A 20,568-nucleotide genomic window follows, 5' to 3' on the forward strand; every position below is an offset into this window, starting at 1 on the left:
TGCACCCACGCGTCGTATGCCCATCGTGAATTCAAATGAGTGGATTGCGCCAACAGTTCTCGTTCGGTTTGTGCGAAGTCTTCCATGTCTTCATTAACTGCTGAGAATAGCTCTGCACTCTAGAATGCTTTATCTTATATTCTTTCCATTAGAAAAGGTTTGGATAGATTAGAACAGGTTTGAATACGCCTAAGTCAAATGGGGTGGGGTCTAAAACAAAGATAGCCATATCTCGTTTCTCGGTTTGCAGAATGTATCTGCGCATGCGCTACAACTCCGAAGAGTAAGAGTAGGGGATGCCCTATAGTAGCTATAATATTAGGCTTCGGAAAAAAACTTCTGTCTTTCAGTCGCTCTGTGAACGCGAGATTCATCGGTTGTGTGTCTAGATAGTAAAGTTTGGATCTTTCAACATAGTAAAAATGTATACTGCCGGTGCTGAAATGAACGCTAAACAAGCAAATTATTACATGCCTGCTCAACATGAGGACGAGGCTCTACCGAGCAAAAAAATATGCGAGAGGTGAGTATCATAACGCTGTTTCTTTTAGTTTATCCGTAGTAATTTTTCCGAGATTCAGACATGTAAATTTTCTATATCTTTTCAGCGTTCCACGACCTCCTGCTATGCATATCTTAAGACGCCGATACGCTTTGACTGCAACTGCTTATAAATATTTGAATATCGGAATCAGCGTTGGAGCTGAGCCAGTCATAGACATAGTCATTGATGATAATCGTAGCAAACAACTGCTATTGCCGATCAAAACTTATAATGCGCTAATGGGGCAACGTGCTGACATCTATAGATTTCTGCAGGCCAATTTTTATAAGTCATCGTCTACCCTGATGCGTATAGAAGAATTAACAATAACGTCATGTAAGATGTACAACTCACAAATTGTGAAACTCACAATTCTTAATAATTGCTTATATGTAACACCAGATACGTTAAATGTATTATTTACATTTGAAAATTGCATCAATCACATGTATGGATGGTTATTAGAAAATATCTATATAGTTAGTGTAAAATTTAAAAGTTTTGGAAATATTCTTCGTGAAAAAAAGAATTATATTACTAATATACATACTGCAATAAAAACAATACAAGAAAGCAGCGACTTTGACCGCGAGACGCTCATTGATTGTGAATTGATAGCGTGCACCATAAAAAATATAATGTATGAAGCCATGAACAAATAAATGATATTCTGGAAAACATAAAATTATGTATAAATTAACTAACATCAGAATGTATGTACGAGAAAAGAACAATACATGCAACAAAGTGCTATAAACAACATTTCTCTCCCGGGCGTGTCGAAGAATATTTCACCATGAATGTGCCGACTTTTGTGGGTCTACAAGGGTATATGATTGGAAAGATTTATTGTAAAAGAAGCGTACTGAATACTGAAGAATGGAACTATTCTTTCACACTACATCTTCACGAGTCCGATGCCATGGCATCTGCTCACAAGATCAAACAAATCGAGAGCCTACTGGTTAACGGCTAATCATCATGGATTATGATGGGAAGATGGAACCGTCAAATACTGCAGAGCTGAACATTTGATTACTACGGCTGTGATGGGTGATATGTATGGCAAGCTTGAAGATGTCGCATCTCAACTTGTGTACGTAAAGGGGCGTGAGAAGCGGGAATGGTTGTTACACCTTCTGGATGACAATGTGAGAAACAACGTGATCATTAAGACCGTGGACACCGATTAAGATGACATGCCTTCTCTGCAAAAATTAAGTAATAGTTTTCGATGTAATAATCATATGAAAAATTATGCCTTACAGAACGTACTAAACATTTTCAATTGGTGGTCTTTGAGAGAATTGTATGACACTTAATAAAACGTTATTTCAAATGTACAGATGTTTCTTCCAACACACTTATCCCCTTTCACTTCTTAGGATTTCATATGATAATTGTGTTTGATAAAAAAATACAATTCTTTATTTGCGGTATGATGCTTATTAGACGTTCAAGAGACGTTCGAAGGACGTTTGATAGACGACCGAGAGACGTTCGATAGACATTCGAGAGACGTTCGATAAACGTTCGAGAGACGTTCGATATGGCATAGTAAACGAAGGGTCCGAGATTCGAGTCTGGTCTAGCGTCGACATATTTTTTTCTTTTGACGTATGCGTGACGTCATCATATACACTCTATGAACCGTCACTAGACGTCTACTAGCAATAGGCGACGGTGGTCTAGGAGGTTGTAGTGTTCGATAGCAACCGCGGGACCACAGACTTCTATATAATACACTAGACTGCTAATTCCTATTATTCTCCTTATGTATAAGTTGCGTGAAAAGTTCGCGGAGCGGCATCTATAAGTAAACGGTAGAATTATAAATTGTAGTCGGTTATATAGAATCGCTCTTCACATGAACCTAGATTAAGTTTCATTTCCATGTGTCAATTCTTTCTGTGTTTACAAGCCAATTGAAGTTGACATGTCAGTATATTTGTTTGCAATAGAAAATTTGAAACAGCGTGCAGTGATTGAGTTCTTTGTTAAAAAAGGTTTAAAGGTAATGGAAATTCATTCCGAGATGTTAGGGGAATCTGCTCCTTCAAAAACAATGGTTTGTAAATGGGCACTTGAGTTCCAACGTGGTCGTACAAGCATTGAAGATGATCCTCGCAATGGACGTCCAAAAAGCGCATCAACACCAAAAATCGTTGAGCAAATACATGTTATTGTTTCTGAAGATCCAAGTATGACTACGTATGAAATTGCTCATACCGCAGGCATTTCAGATGAACGGGTACGGCATATTTTGCATAAAGAATTACAAATGAAAAAGGTGTTTGGAAAAGTGGTGCCGCATACGTTAACAATTCGACAAAAACTCGCTCGAAAGCAAATTTCTCAGCGTCATTTGGATCGTTTTAAGAAGAATAAAACCGATTTTGTGCGTTGTTTTATAACTATGGATGAGACTTGGATCTATCACCATGATTCTAAATTGAAACAGGAACGCTTACAGTGAACTGAAGCTGGATGTTCAGCTGCAAAGCAAACAAAGCATGAAAGATCAGCAAAAAAGGTTTTGGCATCAGTTTTTTGGGATGCTAAAGGGATTTTGTTAATTGACTATCTGGAAAAGGGTAAAACAATTAACTCTGAATATTATTGTAACCTTTTGGACCAATTGGACGCAAAAATTCGTGAGAAAAGACCTGGTTTGCAGCACAAACAAATCATTTTTCACCAAGACAGCGCACCTGCTCACAAAAGTGTTTTGTTAATGTCTAAATTCAATGAATGGAAGTACAAATTGCTTGATTATCCACTGTATTCGCCAGATTTGGCACCCAACGACTTCTATCTGTTCCGAAACCTGAAACAATTCCTCCGTGGAAAGTATTTTTTGTCGAATGAAGAAGTTATAGCAGCCGTAAAGGCATATTTCGCAGACCTTCCAGAAACACACTTCCGCGATGGAATAAAATTATTAGAGAGCCATTGGGCCAAGTGTATTGAAGTTAATGGAGACTATATTGAAGAATAAAATCATTTTGAGAATTAGGTATTCTTTATTTCAGTTTCGCTCCGTGAACTTTTCACGCAACCTGTATAAGTGTTGCCTATGTATTAGGTGCGCATCTAAGTTCTCGCTGTTTTTTTGATGAAAATGCAACTTTATTGTGAAAAAATGGTTACAAATGAATTATTCAAAATATTGCCCATCGCTAGCGACAACTTTTTCCCATCTTTCTGGCAGAGCTCGAATACCGTCACAATAGAAGTCTTTTGAGGCTATCCACGAATCAAGCCATTTTGAGATGTCTTCATATGAGCGGAACTGCTGATTAGCCAGACCATGTGCCATCGAACGGAACAAGTAATAATCGGACGGCGCGATATCTGGGGAATATGGCGGGTGGGGTAAGACTTCCCATTTGAGCGGTTCTAAGTAGGTTTTAACGGGTTTGGCAACGTGAGGCCGAGCGTTGTCATGCTGTAGAATCACTTTTTCGTGCCTCTGCTCGTATTTTGGTCACTTTTCGCGCAGTGCTCGGCTCAATCGCATCAATTGAGTTCGATACCGTTCCCCAGTGATGGTTTCGTTCGGTTTCAACAGCTCATAATAAATAACACTGCCCTGGTCCCACCAAATACACAGCAAAACCTTCGCAGCGTGAATATTCGGCAAAGCCGACGACGTAGAAGTATGATCGTGCAGTCCCCATGATTTTGTTCTCTTTGGGTTGCTGTAATGAATCCATTTTTCATCACCCGTAACGATACGATGAAGAAAACCCTTCCTTTTTTGCCGCTGGAGCAGTTGTTCACAGGCGAAAAAACGACGCTCAACGTCTCTTGGCTTCAAATCATAAGGAACCAAAGTTCCTTGTTTTTGAATCATTCCCAACGCATGCAATCGCTTGGAAATGGCTTGGCGGGTAACTCCTAATGCTGAAGCAAGCTCTTTTTGCGTTTGGCACGGATCCTCATCGAGCAATGCCTCCAATTCAGCGTCTTCGAAGGTTTTTGGCCTTCCTTCACGCGAACGGTCGTCAACATCGAAATCACCGTCTTTGAAGCGACGGAACCAATCACGGCACGTTGTTTCACTTAGAGCAGCATCTCCGTAAACTTTTTGGAGTTCTCGATGCGCTTCAGCCGCCGTTTTTTTCGAATGAAAGAAGAAAAGCAACACTTCCCGCAAATGACGATTATTTGGCACAAAATCAGACATTTTCACACAACCAAAAGTATATGACGCAAAAACAAAATCACTAATGTGTCAAAGCGGTTTGTTTACCATATGTCTAAGCTTGGTTCATGACGTTTTGGTTATGTCACAATCGACCAGCACTTACTACTGGAGCCATCTCTTGAAAAACAGCGGGAACTTAGTTGCGCACCTAATACATGTAATGCGCGAAGCAGATGCGCAAAATACGGACACGATTCTAATCTTTCGAAGTAACACACGTATATGTAATCGCCATTGCAATAAGACGTGCCTGAATGTGATACACGTTTATAATATCAGTTATACTAGGTGCGCAACTAAGTTTCCGGATTTCTTTGATCAATGAAAAATGGAAAATTTCAAGAGAAATACAAAAAATGGTTTATTCAAAGTATCGTCCCTCGCTAGCTACACATTTTTGCCATCTCTCTGGCAATACATGAATACCGCGACGATAAAACGATGCGTCTTTGGACCGAAACCATTCATCCAACCAATTTTGCACTTCTTCGAAATTGGCCAAATGTTGCCTAGCCAAGCCATGCGCCATCGACCGGAACAAGTGATAATCGGAAGGGGCTAGGTCTGGCGAATACGACGGGTGCGATAGCAAATCCTATTTCAGCGTTTCGATGGTGTCCTGGATGATGGAAGTGCGATGGCACAGAGGGTTGTCGTACTGCAATATCACTCGTTCCTGTCTCGTGTCCTATTCTAGCCATTTTTCGAGCAATGCATGGTTCAGATTGATAAGTTGTTGTCGGTAGCGATGCCCATTGACAGTTTCGCCCGGTTTCAGCAGCTCATAGAATACAATTCCTTTCAGGTCCCACCAAACGCAGAGCATTGTCTTCTTTCCGAAGCGATTTGGCTGAGCCGTCGATGTTGATGCTTTGCCACGTGAATGCCACGATTTTTTACGTTTGGGATTCTCGAAATATATCCACTTCTCATCGCCAGTAACAATTCGATACAGGAAACTCTTTCTTTCATGTCGCAAAAACAAAATTTCGGAAGTGGCTCTTCGATTTTCCATCTGTCTCTCAGTCAACTCATGCGGCACCCATTTTCCTTCCATTTGAATTTTTCCCATGGCATGTAAACGTTCGGAAATACCTTGGCGAGTCATGTTTAATGCCTCCGTAAGTTGATCTTGTGTTTGCGTATCATCTTCATCCAATAACGCTTACAGATCAGCGTCCTCAATTATTTTTGGTCTTCCGGAGCGCTCCTTGTCCTCAGTGTCGAAATCGCCACTTCTGAAACGTTTAAACCAATCTTCACAGGTAGTTTTCGATGGTGCATGGTCGCCGTAGGCCTCCTCAAGCAAACGACGTGCTTCAGCTGCACTTTTTTTCAAGTTAAAGCAGAAAAGCAAAGCTTTTTATTTGGCACAAAACTCTACATCTTCGTTGTTAGAAAAAATATTTTTGCGTTGCGATATGTGTTTGTATTACGACTGGTTATTGTTAACAGATGTCCAAGCTATAAAAAAACACAACTTCAGACATATATGTCGACATATGTCGTTAGCGCCATCCCTTATGTGAAACCCGGAATCTTGGTTGCGCACCTAGTAATTAAGAAAAAAATACGTATTGCGAAAAATAATATTGGTAAAATTACGGTAAGTAATAAAATATTTGTGTGTGCGCGCGATCATGAAAAATATATATGTTATATCAAATTATAAAATTTTGTTATTAAATTTTTATATAAATTATAAATAAATACTCACAGAAAAACATGCCGAAACAGTAGCGCGCCTACAGAAGTATACAAAACTGTTTACTGCGCATCACTTAATTCGTATTCTGCGCAAGTCGTACATACTTTTTGGCAACAATTAAAGGGACGCAGTTAGCAGTCTAGTGTATTATATAGAAGTCTGTGCGCGGAACCTAGGTTCGAGTCTAGCAACACTCGACACGTTTTTCTCTGGACATATGCTTGACGTCATGACCGCCATCTTGCCCATAGAATCAAAAAATTCTGGAGAGAGGGAGGGTATCAATAAAAAGAGGGTATCAATAAAAAGGAGTACCAATAAAGAGGGAGGGGGTACTAATTAATATATTTAATTAATAAAGTCAGGATTAAAAATATTTCATTAATAAAGTCAGGATTGAAAATATTTCATTAATAAAATCAGGTTTGAAAATATTTCATTAATAAAATCAGGATTTTGAAAATTCATTATAAAAATTGAGTTAAAACCCACCTTGTTTAACTATTAATATCAAAGGAAAAATGTATAGTTATGTAAATTATATTCAATATTTTGAGGATATGTTACTTCAATTCTTGGATCGATGTATAATTTTGTAGCGAAATTCCGACTGATGTCGTTCGCAGTTGTCTTTCCGCTCGCACATGGCAAACATAAAATGTCGTACATTAAGTGAAAGCTGAAATTTGTGCCGACATTTTAAAAAAGTATTCATCGAGGTCCGTAACGTATATGAAGTTTAATTATATTTTGAACATGGAAGAAAAAAACGTGTATTTTCGGTGCATTCCGCTTCTTTATTTCCGTGAAGGCAAAAACACGTCGCAAACTTACAAAAAGATATGTGCCGTGTACAGAGAAAATGCCTTAAGCGAATGTACATGTCGAAAGTGGTTTGCGAAATTTTGTTGCGGAGATTTTGATCTCCAAGATGCTCCTCGCTCTAGTCGGCCAGTCACTACTGATGTCGATCAAATCAAGGCTTTAATCGACTCCGACCGGCATTTGACGACTACAGAGATTGGACATAACCTCAACATTGACCAATCAACTCAAGACATTTACGGAAGCTTGAGATTGTAAACAAGCTTAATGTTTGGGTACCGCACGAACTGAACGAAAGAATTTAATGGACCGAATTTTAGCTTGCGATTTGCTGCTCAAACGCCATCAAAATGAACCATTTTTAAAGCGGATGATCAATGGCAATGAATAGTGGACTGTCTACAACGATGTCAGTCGAAAAAGATCATGGTCAAAGCGCGGGGAGGCTGTTCAGATGGTCGTAAAGGCTGGATTACACCCGAAAAAGGTCATGCACTGTATCTGGTGGGATTGGAAAGATATTGTCCATTATGAGCTACTGCCACCCAACAAAACGATTGATTCGACCAAATATTACTCACAACTGACCAAATTAAAGCAAGCAGTCCATCAGAAGCAGCTCGAATTGGCGAACAGAAAGGGTGTTGTGTTCCACCAGGACAACGCTAGACCACACGTTCCTCTGATGAGCCGGTAAAAGTTATTGCGACTGGGTGGGATGTTTTGGTGCACCCACTGTATAGTCCGGATCTTGCACCGTCAGACTATTACTTGTTCCAAACGCTACAGAACAATTTGAATAATAAAACCTTCAGTTCCCTGAACGTCCTCAAAAATCACTTGGATGACTTCTTTGCCCAAAGATCTCAGGACTTCTATGAAAGAAGGATAATGAAGCTCGTGGAGAGATGGCAGAAAGTCATTGAACAGAATGGAACATATTTAGTTGATTAAAATCGCTTTTTTGCTAAATATTTTGCGTTTGAAATTTATTCGATTTTCACTATGGAATTATATATAAACTCAATATGTTATATTTCCATTGTACCTTTACTTGCACGCAAATGTGTGAAAAAAAGAATCAAACTATATCGTACTATTAGGAGCGCAAAAAAGTTCTGAGCCTTTTTTTGCAAAATTCAAAATTTATTTAAAAACAAACAAAACTATATTAATCAACGAAATATTCCCCGTTTGCATCGATGACCTTTTGCCATCTTTCGGGCAGCTTGCGAATTCCCTGATGGTAGAAGCTCACCGGCTTCGAGGCGATAAAGTCATCAATGCATTTTCGTATCTCTTCAAGTGTCACAAAATGTGTATCAGCCAAGAAATGCTGCAGAGACCGGAATAGGTAGTAATCGGAAGGCGCCATGTCTGGGCTATACGCCGCGTACGGGAGAAGTTCCCAGCCTAACGCAAAGATATGGTCCTGAGTCACTTTCGCAACATGTGGTCGGGCATTGTCATAAAGCAGTATCACTTTACGATGTCCTTTGCCAGTAAATGGCCTCTTTTCTTCAAACGCATCGCTCAAATTGCTCAATTGTTGCTGACAGCGATCTGCCGTTACTGTTTCACTCGGCTGTAACAACTCGTAATACAATACACCTTTCCAATCCCACCATATGCAAAGCAAAACCTTTTTGGCGTGGATATTGGTCTTTGGCGTCGATGTCGAAGGTTGACCAGGGTCAACCCATGATTTTTTACGCTTCAGATTATCATAAAGTATCCACTTTTCATTACCTGTAATGATTTGGTGCAGAAAATCCTTTTTCCGGAACTTTGAAAGCAAAGTGAATGCCGTGTCACGCCGTCGATTTTTGTTGTCTTCGGACAATGCATGCGGAACCCATCTGCCTTCCTTTTGAACTTTTCCCATTGCATGTAAACGTGTGGAAATGCCTTGTCGCGTAACGCCAAGTTGCTCTGCAAGCTCCTTTTCAGTTTGTGCAGAGTTTATATCCAACAATGCTTGCAGTTCGTCCATTTCAATCTTTTGAGGGCGTCCAGCACGTGGTTCATCTTCAAGACTGAAATCTCCTTGGCGAAATTTTTGATACCACCTTTTACACGTAGCATAACTTTACAGCGTTCTCTCCATATGCAACACAGATCATTTCAGTGGCTTCAGCAGCATTTTTCTTCAGATGAAACGCGAAGTGGATGGAAAATCGAATATGCTCTTTTGTTATTGCCATCATGAACACTGCTGATTTTAAGGTTATGTACATGAAACGCCAAATCGCACGATGTTTCGAAAGACCAAATATCACTGCTTTAAAACCACAAGAGGGCGGGAAAATTAATGCAATTTAAATTGTGGTTTCAGTAGTATGAAATCTAGGGCTCAGAACTTTTTTGCGCTCCTAATATATAATCGCACTTCCAAAAATTTTACAAAAATTAATTGATTATGACATTTATAGGTTATGTTACATTTTGGTTTCATGATGTTTTATGTATGTATAATTTATTGATTCCCCTTGCCGGGGTTACAAACTCCATTACACTCTCTTTCTTTATTCCTACCCCACTCCCATCTTCCCCCTCACACACATATCCACCCTCACACATACAACCCCCGTCTCCCCTCTCGCCCCCTTATCCTAACTGATAATTAACTTACAACTACCTTAATTCTACTCGCTCCTTATATTCTAATTCTCTTAATTCTAGCGCCGACTTCCGTTTCCTCTCACTCATTCCATTCCTTCATTCTCTCCCCTCTCCTCCACTCACCCCCTCCCCCTCCCGCCCGTACTTCCCCCTCCCCCTCCACCCCCTCATCCACCACTCCCCCTCCCCTTCTGTACCAGCAGCCTTTCCACTACGTTTCCCCAGCCCTCTCCCTCCCCTACCCCCCATCTCACGCATTCCTCCCACATACGTTCCCATGTTTCCTTTCTCCTCCCACGCATCCTACAACTCTTCCTCTCTTTCTCTTCCCAGTATCTCCCTTCCCTCATCTCATTGCCCATTCTAAACCTCATTACCATTTTCCATCTTTTTTCTGTCCATACTTTGTCTAGATCTGCCGGTGTCCCCTCCTCCCTCACATACTTATACCACCTATTATACTTTGAACCTCTTATCCTTTCCTATCTTTCTTTCTTCTGATTTTCCCTATCTCTCCTTTCTATTTCTTCATATTTTACTTTCCCTTGCTCTGCTTCTCTTGCTCCCCTTGCTATCATGAATTCCTTTCTCTCCTGCTCCCATCCACCCACCATTCTCCCGCTCCTCTATCTCTCTCCCATCTCCTGCCAGCATCTTCTCGCCACCTCCTCTCCCCTTCCCTCCTGCATTCTCCTCTCCATTCCATGCCGCTTTTCCTGCTCTTCCCCTCATCTTTTCTCTCCCTGTTTCCTCCCTTATCATATATCCTGGTGTATTCCACTCCACCTCCATTGTCCACCTTACATATTTTTCATGTAGCCCCTCCATTTCCTTCGTCTCTTTCCATCCCTCTTATTTCCGCTCCATACCCCATCACCATCCATACTAATTTGTCGAAAAGCCATAACCTTCTTCTCCAATCCTTACTCCCCATACTCTTACGCCCCATACTCTCTTCCCTATACCCCATATTTCCCTCATTACCACCACTGCTTTCCTGTTCCTTTCTCTTATCTGTGCCTCCTGTCCTCTATTGCTCTGTAGCACATATCCTAGGTATCTATATACTTTTACTTCCTCTAGTTTCTTGCCCTTCCACCTCCATTACCTCTTCTCCTTTCTTCCTCCTCCACACTTAAATCTCATTACCTTTGTTTTCTCTATGTTCAGTTCCAGCCCCTTTCCTTTTAAATATCCCTCCAACCTACTTATCATAGCCCTCATCTCTTGTTCCTCTTCTGCCATCATCACAATGTCATCTGCATATGACAGCGTGTATATTTTTTTCCTCCTACCCTCACTCCACCTCGCCTCCCCTTCGTTATTTCTTCTTCTAAATCTGCTAACAATATATTGAACAGAATTGGGCTTGACGGGCACCCCTGTCTCACTCCTCTCGCCGTCCAGAATTCCTTTCCCATTGTCTTCCCTATCCTCACCTTACTCTTCATTTCCCTTATCATTTCCTCTGCCCTTTCTACCAAACCCTCCTTCACCCCTCTTTCCCTCATTACCTTTACCAGCTTCCCTCTGTCTACCGAATCGAATGCCGCCTTGAGGTCCACAAAGATGGTTGTCATCTTCCCCCCTTTCCTTCCCAATTGCCTGTTTATCAAGTAATTTAATACATACACCTGATCCATTGCCCCCATCCCTTTTTGAATCTCGTTTGACTCCCCGAAAGTATATTTTTCTCTTCCAACTTCTCCTTTAGCCTTTCCGCCACTATCGCTGCATATACCTTGTATAGCGACGGCATTATCGTCACCCCCTGTAATCCGTCACCTTCTCCCCTCTTCCTTTCTTCAATACCGGAACTATTACCCCCTCCTTCCAATTTTCCGGCCACCCCCCTCTATACCTTCCTACATACTTCCCACGCCCAACTTTCCACCTCTTCTCCTCCATATCTCCATACCTCGTTTGGTATCCCATCCCTTCCCATCGCTTTTCCGTCTCTCATCCTCTTTATAATCCCTTTCCCTTCCTCTCTTCTTATCTCCTGCTCTCCATCCTCCTTCCTTCTCCCTCCTTCTCCTATCCTCACCTTCCTCTCTACCCCTCCTAATATTCCCATGAAATGCTCCTTCCACTCTTCCATCCCAATCCCTTCTTCTATTCTTCTTCCCCTTTTCCTTTCCTTCTTAATAACCTCCCATACTCCCCCTTCTGTCCTTACTCCTTCTACTTCTCTTCCCATTCTTTCCCTCCTTTCTCTTTTTTTCCTGTCATATCAACTCTTTGTATTCTTTCTCCTTTTTTCTGTATCCTTCCCTGTTCCCCCTCCCTTCCCTCCAACTTCTTAGCATTCCTCTCACTTCCTTCTACTTTCCTCTACATTCTTCGTCCCACCATCCCGTTCCACCCACTCCCCTCTCTGCCCTCCTTTCCTCCCTGTTTCTCAGTGCTCTCCTTATCCTATCATTCACTACTTCCAATTCCTCTCCTCTATCCCCCTCCCCCCTGTATGCTTCCTAGCTCCCTCTTGAATTCTACTCTTCCTTCGTCATTCCATTTCCCTCTGCTCATTCTCTCTTCCTTCTCTCTCTCCTTCCTCCTCCCTCCATTCTCTCCTTTTATCCATACCCCTAGTTAATGATGATCCGATTCTATCTCTTCTCCCACTTCTATCCTTTCCACTTCCTCTATGACCTCTCCATTTCCCAATATATAATCTATCGTCGTCTCTTCCCTTGTCCCTGTGTATGTGAACTCCCATTCCTCATCCCCTTTCATTCCCCCATTCAAGATCGCTCATCCCCTTTCTTCTATTATCTGCACTAGTCTTTTTCCTTCTTTGTTTATCCTTCTGTCCTTCGATTTTCTTTTTCCTCCTTCCTCTCTCCAATCCTCGTTTTCCCTCCATCCTCCATCCTTTCCCGTTCTCACATTGAAGTCCCCTCCTATAATCGTTCTATTGCCTTCTTCTCTTTCTTCCATCCATTTTCTTATGCCTTCCATCTTACTTTCCAGGTCTACGTTCACATATACTCCAATTATCCTCCATTTCTTCTTTCCTTTCCTTATGACACATTTTATTTTTCCTTCCTGCTCCCACCCTCCTTCTCCTCCTCTTCCTCTTTTATCCCCTTCCTTAACCCCATTAGCATACCCCCCTAGCTCTTCCCTTTTTATTTTTTCTTGTGGCTAGCTGCACTTTCCATCTAAATTCCTTTGGTAATTTCCCCCTTATCCTTTCCCATTCCTTCCTCTACAACCACGTTTCCATCAATGTTACTACATCCCATTTTTTTATTCCTTCCCAAAACCCTTTATCCTTATTTGCCACTCCTGCTACGTTCCAAAACATCATCTTCCATCCATTCTTCCTCTCTTCTCTCCCGATCCCCACCCTCCTCCTTATCCCCTCTCCCCCTCCTTTTTCTCACCAATCTCTCCCCATATTCTTCCCTCTCTGTCCCTCAATTTTCCCTCCTCCTCATTCCACCTCCACCACTTTCCATCTATCCTTATTTTCCCGTATTTCACACACACGTTTTTCCCTCTTCCCCTTTCCTCCTTCGCTATCTCCTCTAATCCCCATCTCATTTTCCTCTCTCTCCATGTCAAGTCATCATCAATCCTTATTCCTTTCTCCCTTAATTCTCTTTTTCTTATCATTATCTCCTTTTCCCTTCCACTTTACTTACTTCCACAATCCTCCTCCCCTCTTCTGTCCCTGTCTCCCTTCTTATCTTTCTCACTTCTTCGATTTCTGCTATTAGGTGTACAACTTTACTTCCACCATTTTTTTCCGAAATTCGAGGATTTATTGTAATAAACTGGTTATACATTTATGATTCAAAGTATTGTCCATCGCTGGCCATTACTTTCTCCCATCTTTCGGGCAGCGTACGAATCCCGCGTTGAAAAAACTGGTCATCTTTTGAAGCGATCCACGAATCGATACAATTTCTTACTTTTTCATAAGACCGGAAGTGCTGGTCAACCAGGCCGTGTGCTATTGATCGAAACAAGTGATAGTCAGAGGGAGCAACGTCTGGAGAATACGGCGGGTGGGATAGGACTTCCCATTTCAACGTTTCCAAGTATATCTTGACCACTTTCGCAACATGGGGTCGAGCATTATCATGCTGCAAAATCACTTTATCGTGTCTCTCGTTGTATTGCGGCCATTTGTCTTTCAATGCTCAGCTCAAACGCATTAATTGCGTTCGATAACGATCGTCTGTGATTGTTTCAGTCGATTTTAACAGCTCATAATACACTACGCCGAACTGGTCCCACCAAATACAGAGCATGACCTTGGAGCCGTGAATATTCGGTTTGGCCGTCGATGTAGAAGCATGGCCCATGATTTTCTGCGCTTGGGGTTATCGTAATGAACCTATTTTTCGTCCCCAGTCACAATGCGATGCAGAAGTCTCTTCCGTCTTTGCCTTTCAAGCAACTGTTCATAAGCAAACAAACGCCGTTCAACATCTCTCGGTTTCAATTCGTACGCCACCCAATTTACTTGCTTCTGAATCATTCCCATGTCTTTGTGGCGTTTCGAAATTGCTTGTTGAGTCACTCTCAATGATCGTGCCAATTCTTCTTGACTTTGACAGAAGTCTTCATTAAGTAATGCCTCCAATTCTACATCTTCGAAAACCTTCTCTCTTCCACCGCTATGCCGGTCTTCGACGTGTAAATCACCGTTCTTGAAGTGTTGAAACCACTTATGACACGTTCTTTCATTAATAGCGGCCTCACCATAAGTATTTGAGAGCATTCGATGAGCCTCAGCCGCAGATTTCTTCATATTGAAGCAGAAAATTAAAACCTCCCGCAAATGACGAGAATTTGGCTCGTAAACTGACATTTTCAATCGAGAATAACTTTATGATGCAGACACAAATCGATTAATGGTTCTATGGGATTATGTTGGCAGATGCCCAATTATTGCATGACGTCTATGATCTGTTTATTTCGACCACTACTTATCGCTAAAGCCATCTATAGGAAAACGGCGGAAGCAAAGTTGTACACCTAATACTATTCCCATTTTCTTAAACATCTCCCTTATCTTCTCCCTTGCCTCAATCTCCCCTCCCCTCACTCCCACTACTATCATATTTTTTTTTCTTTCCTCTCTTTCTTTCACTTCTAACTTCCTCTCAACTCCTCTCATTCTTTCCCTCATGTCTTCGTTATTTCCCTTCCTTATTTCCTCCCCCCTCTTTCCCCTCATCTCTTCTTCCAATCTCTCTATTCTTCGCCTCATTCCCTTTCTCTCTCTCTCTCTCTCTCTCTCTCTCTCTCTCTCTCTCTCTCTCTCTCTCTCTCTCTCTCTCTCTCTCTCTCCCCTCCATTCCCTCTCCCTTTCTTCCATTTGTTTCCTAAGTTCCTTCAATTTCTTTTTCATTTCCTTTCCTTGTTTTTTTATCTCCTCCTTCAGTGCTTCTTTCATTTCCTGCAATCCTTTTTTAATCTCCTTCTTCCACTCCTCCATCATCCTATATCCCCATTGTTTTTCCTTCCTCCCACTCTTCTCCTCCCCCCTCTATGGTGATCTCTGCAGTCTTCTCTCCTTCTTAAATGCAAATTTTTCTCCTCCTTCCTCCCTTCCTATCCTTTCATCCTACTTTGTTGCTTCCATCCTATCCCTTTTTCTCTTCGCTATCTCCTCCAACAAGCTTCCCTCACTTCCCCTTCTCTCCCTGTTTATCACTACTCTTATGCCTTCCTTCACTATCAATTTCTCATATCTTTCCGCCATATTTTGCCCTTTCCCTTGCCCACCTTCCTCTCCTCTCTTTCCACCTTTCCCCCCTTCCTTCCTTCCACTATAGTAACATCCACCTAGTTACTCCCTGCTCTCTCCTATCCTGCTTACCACTCTCGTCTAGTTCTCTCCTCACTAATTCTTTTCCCCTACTTTCTATTCTCCTTATAGTTTCTTCTCTTACGTTTTCCAACTCTCCGGTCTTACGCACGCCCCGTCTTTCTTTCCATCCTAACCTATCTCTCACCTCTCACTTCTTCCACAGCTCCCTCCTCTCCCGTCTTTCCCTCCGCCCCACCTACACTCCTCCACCTGCTTCACCTCCCTCTCCTCTCTTTCCTCTCTCCCCCGTCCCTCTACTACTCTCCCTTTTCCCTTTCACAGTCACTCTTCTACACTCCTTCTTTCTCACACTCACTCTCACTCGCTCCGGAAACGGAAGTCCCTCATGATGTTTTATATTTTGTATCAATAGCTGCGATAGGGATATTTAAATTCGTAAAAAATTCAACATACATGATGAAATATAATATATGGAAAAACCAAGAAAACACTTGAAATTCAAACGTGAAAAACGCTACCATTTTTTATTTTTGTTTGACTTTTTCTTAGTGTGTAACGGTGTATGTTTAGAATGCAAATGTTCAACCCCTTGCTAGAGTGTAAAAATACAAGTAAGCAGTAAATAATATGAAAAATATGACGAAATTGAAAAATTCCTTGAAAACGTCGCCATATTAAATCCGTCATATTGAATTTCCCACTCGAAATAGCACCATATTTTAGCTAAAGTCATCAGATCCAGACCACCAGCACGATCCCATAACGAGATCATCGAAAAATGACCCAAAAAAAAAATTTTCGATTTGTTTTCAATTTTTTGGCATTAATGCTGCTATATAAATGGTATAACATAATCTCAAAAAGGCACATGATAGCGACAAACGGACTTCAGATTTTGAAAGAGCATGCCTCAAAACTATAGGGTACCTTTGTCTGGGGAAGATCCATCCACGGTTTGAGTAAAAATAATTGCAATGAAGGAAATACTAAATTTAGGTCATTCTGGTCCGAACCGGATTAAGGTCAGATTAAGGTCAACTTAATTTTTTTAAATAGAAAGCCCATTTCTTTATTATATCTTCTTTTTCTACCAATTAATTTGAACAACTTTTGTCTGAAACATTTTTTCATTTGTCTAATTTTTTTTTAGATATGTAAGGAAAACTTGGCTACTTATTCAATATATAGCTTACGATATCTTGCTAATTATTTTTCGAAAGAAAAAATGGTACTAGGCTTTTTTATTCTAAAGGGTGTCCCAAAATTCACGCAAGAAGTAATTTTGATAGAAAACACAGATTTACAATTAAAAATTGTAAATTTTTTATTGATTCATAAAGTATACAGTATAGGGATATGTATGGAATAGCATATCGGGTAAATGGCCTCCACGGCTTTGCTGGCACATATGCACTCTTTCGTTGAAATTTTCCATGACCGTTTTGCATAAATGTGGCTGAATTTCATTGATACAGTGCTCAATTTCCTCCTTCGAGGCGTGTGTGCTCGTAGGCTTGTTGGCATATACCTTAGACTTCAAAAAACCCCAAAGAAAAAAGTCCAACGGCGTTAAATCGCATGATCTGGGTAGCCAAATCTGATTACCAAAACGGGAAATTATACGACCAGGAAATGACTCATGCAGTAATTGAATTGTTTCTCGGGCTGTATGGCATGTGACACCGTCTTGTTGAAACCACATGTCGTCCACATCCATATCTTGCAATTTAGGCACAATAAACTAGATTATCATGTCGCGATAGCGAGCACCATTAACTGTTATTGCTTGACTAGCCGCATTTTCGAAGAAGAATGGTTCGATGATGCCTCCAGCCCAAAATCCGCACCAAACAGTGACACGTTGTGGATGCATTCGTTTTTTAACAATCACTCGTGGATTTTCTGAACCCCAAATGCGACAATTTTGTCGATTAACCAAACCATCAAGATGAAAATGAGTCTCATCGCTGAAAATGATTTTGTTCGAAAAATCAGCATCCACTTGTTGTTCCATAATCCATTCAACGAACTCTCTTCGCTGTGCGTGGTTAGTTTAAAAACCCTAAACTGTCAGCTGTCACGCTGTCTTTTTTTTCGTTGGCAACACTTTACCGCACAAATGGCGCAAAATTCCAATCTTGTGTGAATTTTGGGACACCCTTTATTTGGTTGAACTATTGAAACGATTTTTATCACTATGTTATGATGATTTAAAGTGAGTAGCGATTTCGGTCTATATGATTTTGTCTATCAATCATTTATTATGTCAAAGGTACTAGCATTACCTAATGTGAGGAGGGAAATAGACCCCACTACGAACTTTTTTATTCACTTGACATCGTCATAACTCAGTGACAGAAAATAGTATCGTAGCGGTTCAGGAAATGTGAAACAAGCAGTGTCACGTTTTACGCTACAATTATATAAATTTAGAGATACAATTTCTTCTTCTCATATATGTCTTCAAAGTTGATATTTCTTCCTTAATGTTGCAAGATTGACTTTGAATAAAGGACGTCGTTTGTAGGAACAGTTTTGTAGAGAAATGTGCTTTGTAGCATTAGAAAGTCGAAACTTTAAATTTTAAACCACTTTGTCAAGCGTTGCTCTATTATTATTTTTCGCGAAGATACGTGATTATGAATTTAGTTCCATTTTGCATTGATTTTAAATGATCCTTTAAATTTGTTGACTAGTAAATGTCACAGAAACAAATAAACTTATTTCAATAAAAATCGTTATTACTTTAATTACTACGACTTTGTTCGGAACAAGACCGAACATAGAATAGCTCCGAAGAGCTGGCTGGTGATTTTGGATGGCAGAGCGACATCCGCCTGCGTCCAGATCGCTCGAATAAACTCGACGACCGACCGATCGTCCTGGTTGACGTCTGGGGTCCCGTAAGGCGGCCACAGGCCCTGCAGAAACGTGCAACACCGCGCGCCGATGCACCGCGCCCGGCCGACGGCGGCGAAAGTAAGAGAGAGGAAGGACGCGCATGTGCCGACGCAAAGTGACACGCAAAATGTACAACGCAATGGACGCAATAGACGCAGTAGTAACGCAAGTCGAATAACGCAGAAGAACGACGCAGAAGGAACGCAGTAGAAACGCAGAAGAGAATAAGTGCAGCTATTTACAAAGCAAAAAAACATTCGCCAACGCAAAGTCCCGCAGGACACACACGTCTGTGACGTTAATGGTGCGCGGCACCCAGAGCACGTCCAAGTACGTGTAAACGAAATCATCTCCGTCGTTTCGGAAGGCCTGCCCTTCCGGACGTAACAGCCTACAGCCAGCCACGGTCCCGAGGACGCGTGGAAAATGAGCTCTGAACTCTAGCACGCAGGGCAAATGGGTCTTTTCGTGGGCCAAAATCGCTAGACGGCGTAATTCTTAACCGATTTCCATGCTTTTTTTTTAATTTACTCGCGATGAATTGCATTACAATCGTATCGAGCCCGATTTTTAAATTAGGCCCTCTATTCAAAATGACGGACGCGCAAATTTGTCAAATGTATAAAACCTGTAAAATATCGAAGATTTTTGGATTGGACAAAGTTTATACGGGCTTTTAAGGCCTCTGAGATACATATATAAGATCGAAATTCTCAGTTTTTGCCAGTGGGCAGAATCTGCAGTGGGCCGATATATTTTATACCTGCCTGATATCCCTACATTATCAATGTATTCTACTAATGAGTTTGCGTATATGTATTACATATATATATATATGTAACATATATTGCTGGATTATTTATGAATTCCATAGTTTAACGTAAAATCCTGATATAGGTGACAGCATATCAAGTTAGTACTCAGATGAAAATAATGGATTAAAGTCAATTGTGTGAACTGGCTGTATTAATGATGGTAATACTTATCTCCTCTTATTCTGACGATTTTGTCATGTGCTAAAATCTTAGTAATAATAAGACGAATTGTACTTTATTGATTCCCCTTGGGGTTACATTTCTTCCCTTCCCCCTATCTTTTACAATTTACTTCCTTAAATCTATTCTTACAACTAATCTCCGCCCGCACGCGAGAGAGAAAACACTCCTCACGCCCACTCTTATTCCTCCATTCTTCCATTCACTCTCTCCTTCTCACTCTCCATTCCTTTCCTTTCATACCTTGACCTCCGTTTCCGCTCTTTCTATCTCTCTTTCCTCTCCTTCACCCCCCTCTTTCCACTACTCCTCCACCTCCCTCATCCACCCCTTCCCCCTCCCAGCATCTCTTTCTCCACCTCCAGCCACCCCCCTCCTTCCCCCCACCTTGTACACTCCTGCTATATGTGTTTCCACGTCTCCTTCCTTCTTCCACACATCCTGCATCTCCTCTTTTCCTCTTCCTCCCAAAATCTTCCTCCCCTCGACTCACACCTCAGCCTAAACCTCGCTATCCTCCTCCATCTATTTTCCTCCCATCTCTTCTTTAAATATTCCGGTATTCCCTTTCCCTTCACCCTTCCATACCCTTCATTGACTCTCGACTCCCTTATCCTTTCCCACTTTTCCTCCTCCTGTCTTCTCCTTTCTATACTCATTATTTCCTCTCCCTTTATCTACTCTCCTTTTTCCCTTAACTCTTCCACCCTATCAATTTTCCACCCTCTGTCCTCGAAATATCTTTTCCTCTCCTTTTCTCATCCCCCCACCTCCTTTCCTCTTCTCGCCCTACCCCTCATCTCCATCCAACACCTTCTTGTTGGACTATTTCCCCTCCCTTTCCCTCCTACAGCCTTCTCTCATACCCCCACGCTCTTATTCCCGCCCTGCTCCTCATTAATTCCCTCTGCATTTCCTCTCTTATCATATACCCCGGCGTCCATCTTTCTACCCCCAATACTCATCTCAAAT

General features: G+C 41.4%; 1 protein-coding gene across 1 annotated transcript; it reads left to right on the plus strand.

The window, feature by feature from the left end:
* Positions 1 to 7,741: 7,741 nt before the first annotated feature.
* Positions 7,742 to 8,241, plus strand: LOC112590668 (histone-lysine N-methyltransferase SETMAR-like). Its single transcript, XM_025307917.1, has 2 exons — positions 7,742 to 7,980; positions 8,103 to 8,241. Exons 1-2 carry the CDS (start codon positions 7,742 to 7,744, stop codon positions 8,239 to 8,241), a joined length of 378 nt encoding a protein of 125 aa, XP_025163702.1.
* Positions 8,242 to 20,568: the final 12,327 nt, after the last annotated feature.

Source organism: Harpegnathos saltator, unplaced genomic scaffold, assembly GCF_003227715.2.
Source record: "Harpegnathos saltator strain DR-91 unplaced genomic scaffold, Hsal_v8.6 scaffold130, whole genome shotgun sequence".
In the NCBI taxonomy this organism is placed as follows: Eukaryota; Metazoa; Arthropoda; class Insecta; order Hymenoptera; family Formicidae; genus Harpegnathos; species Harpegnathos saltator.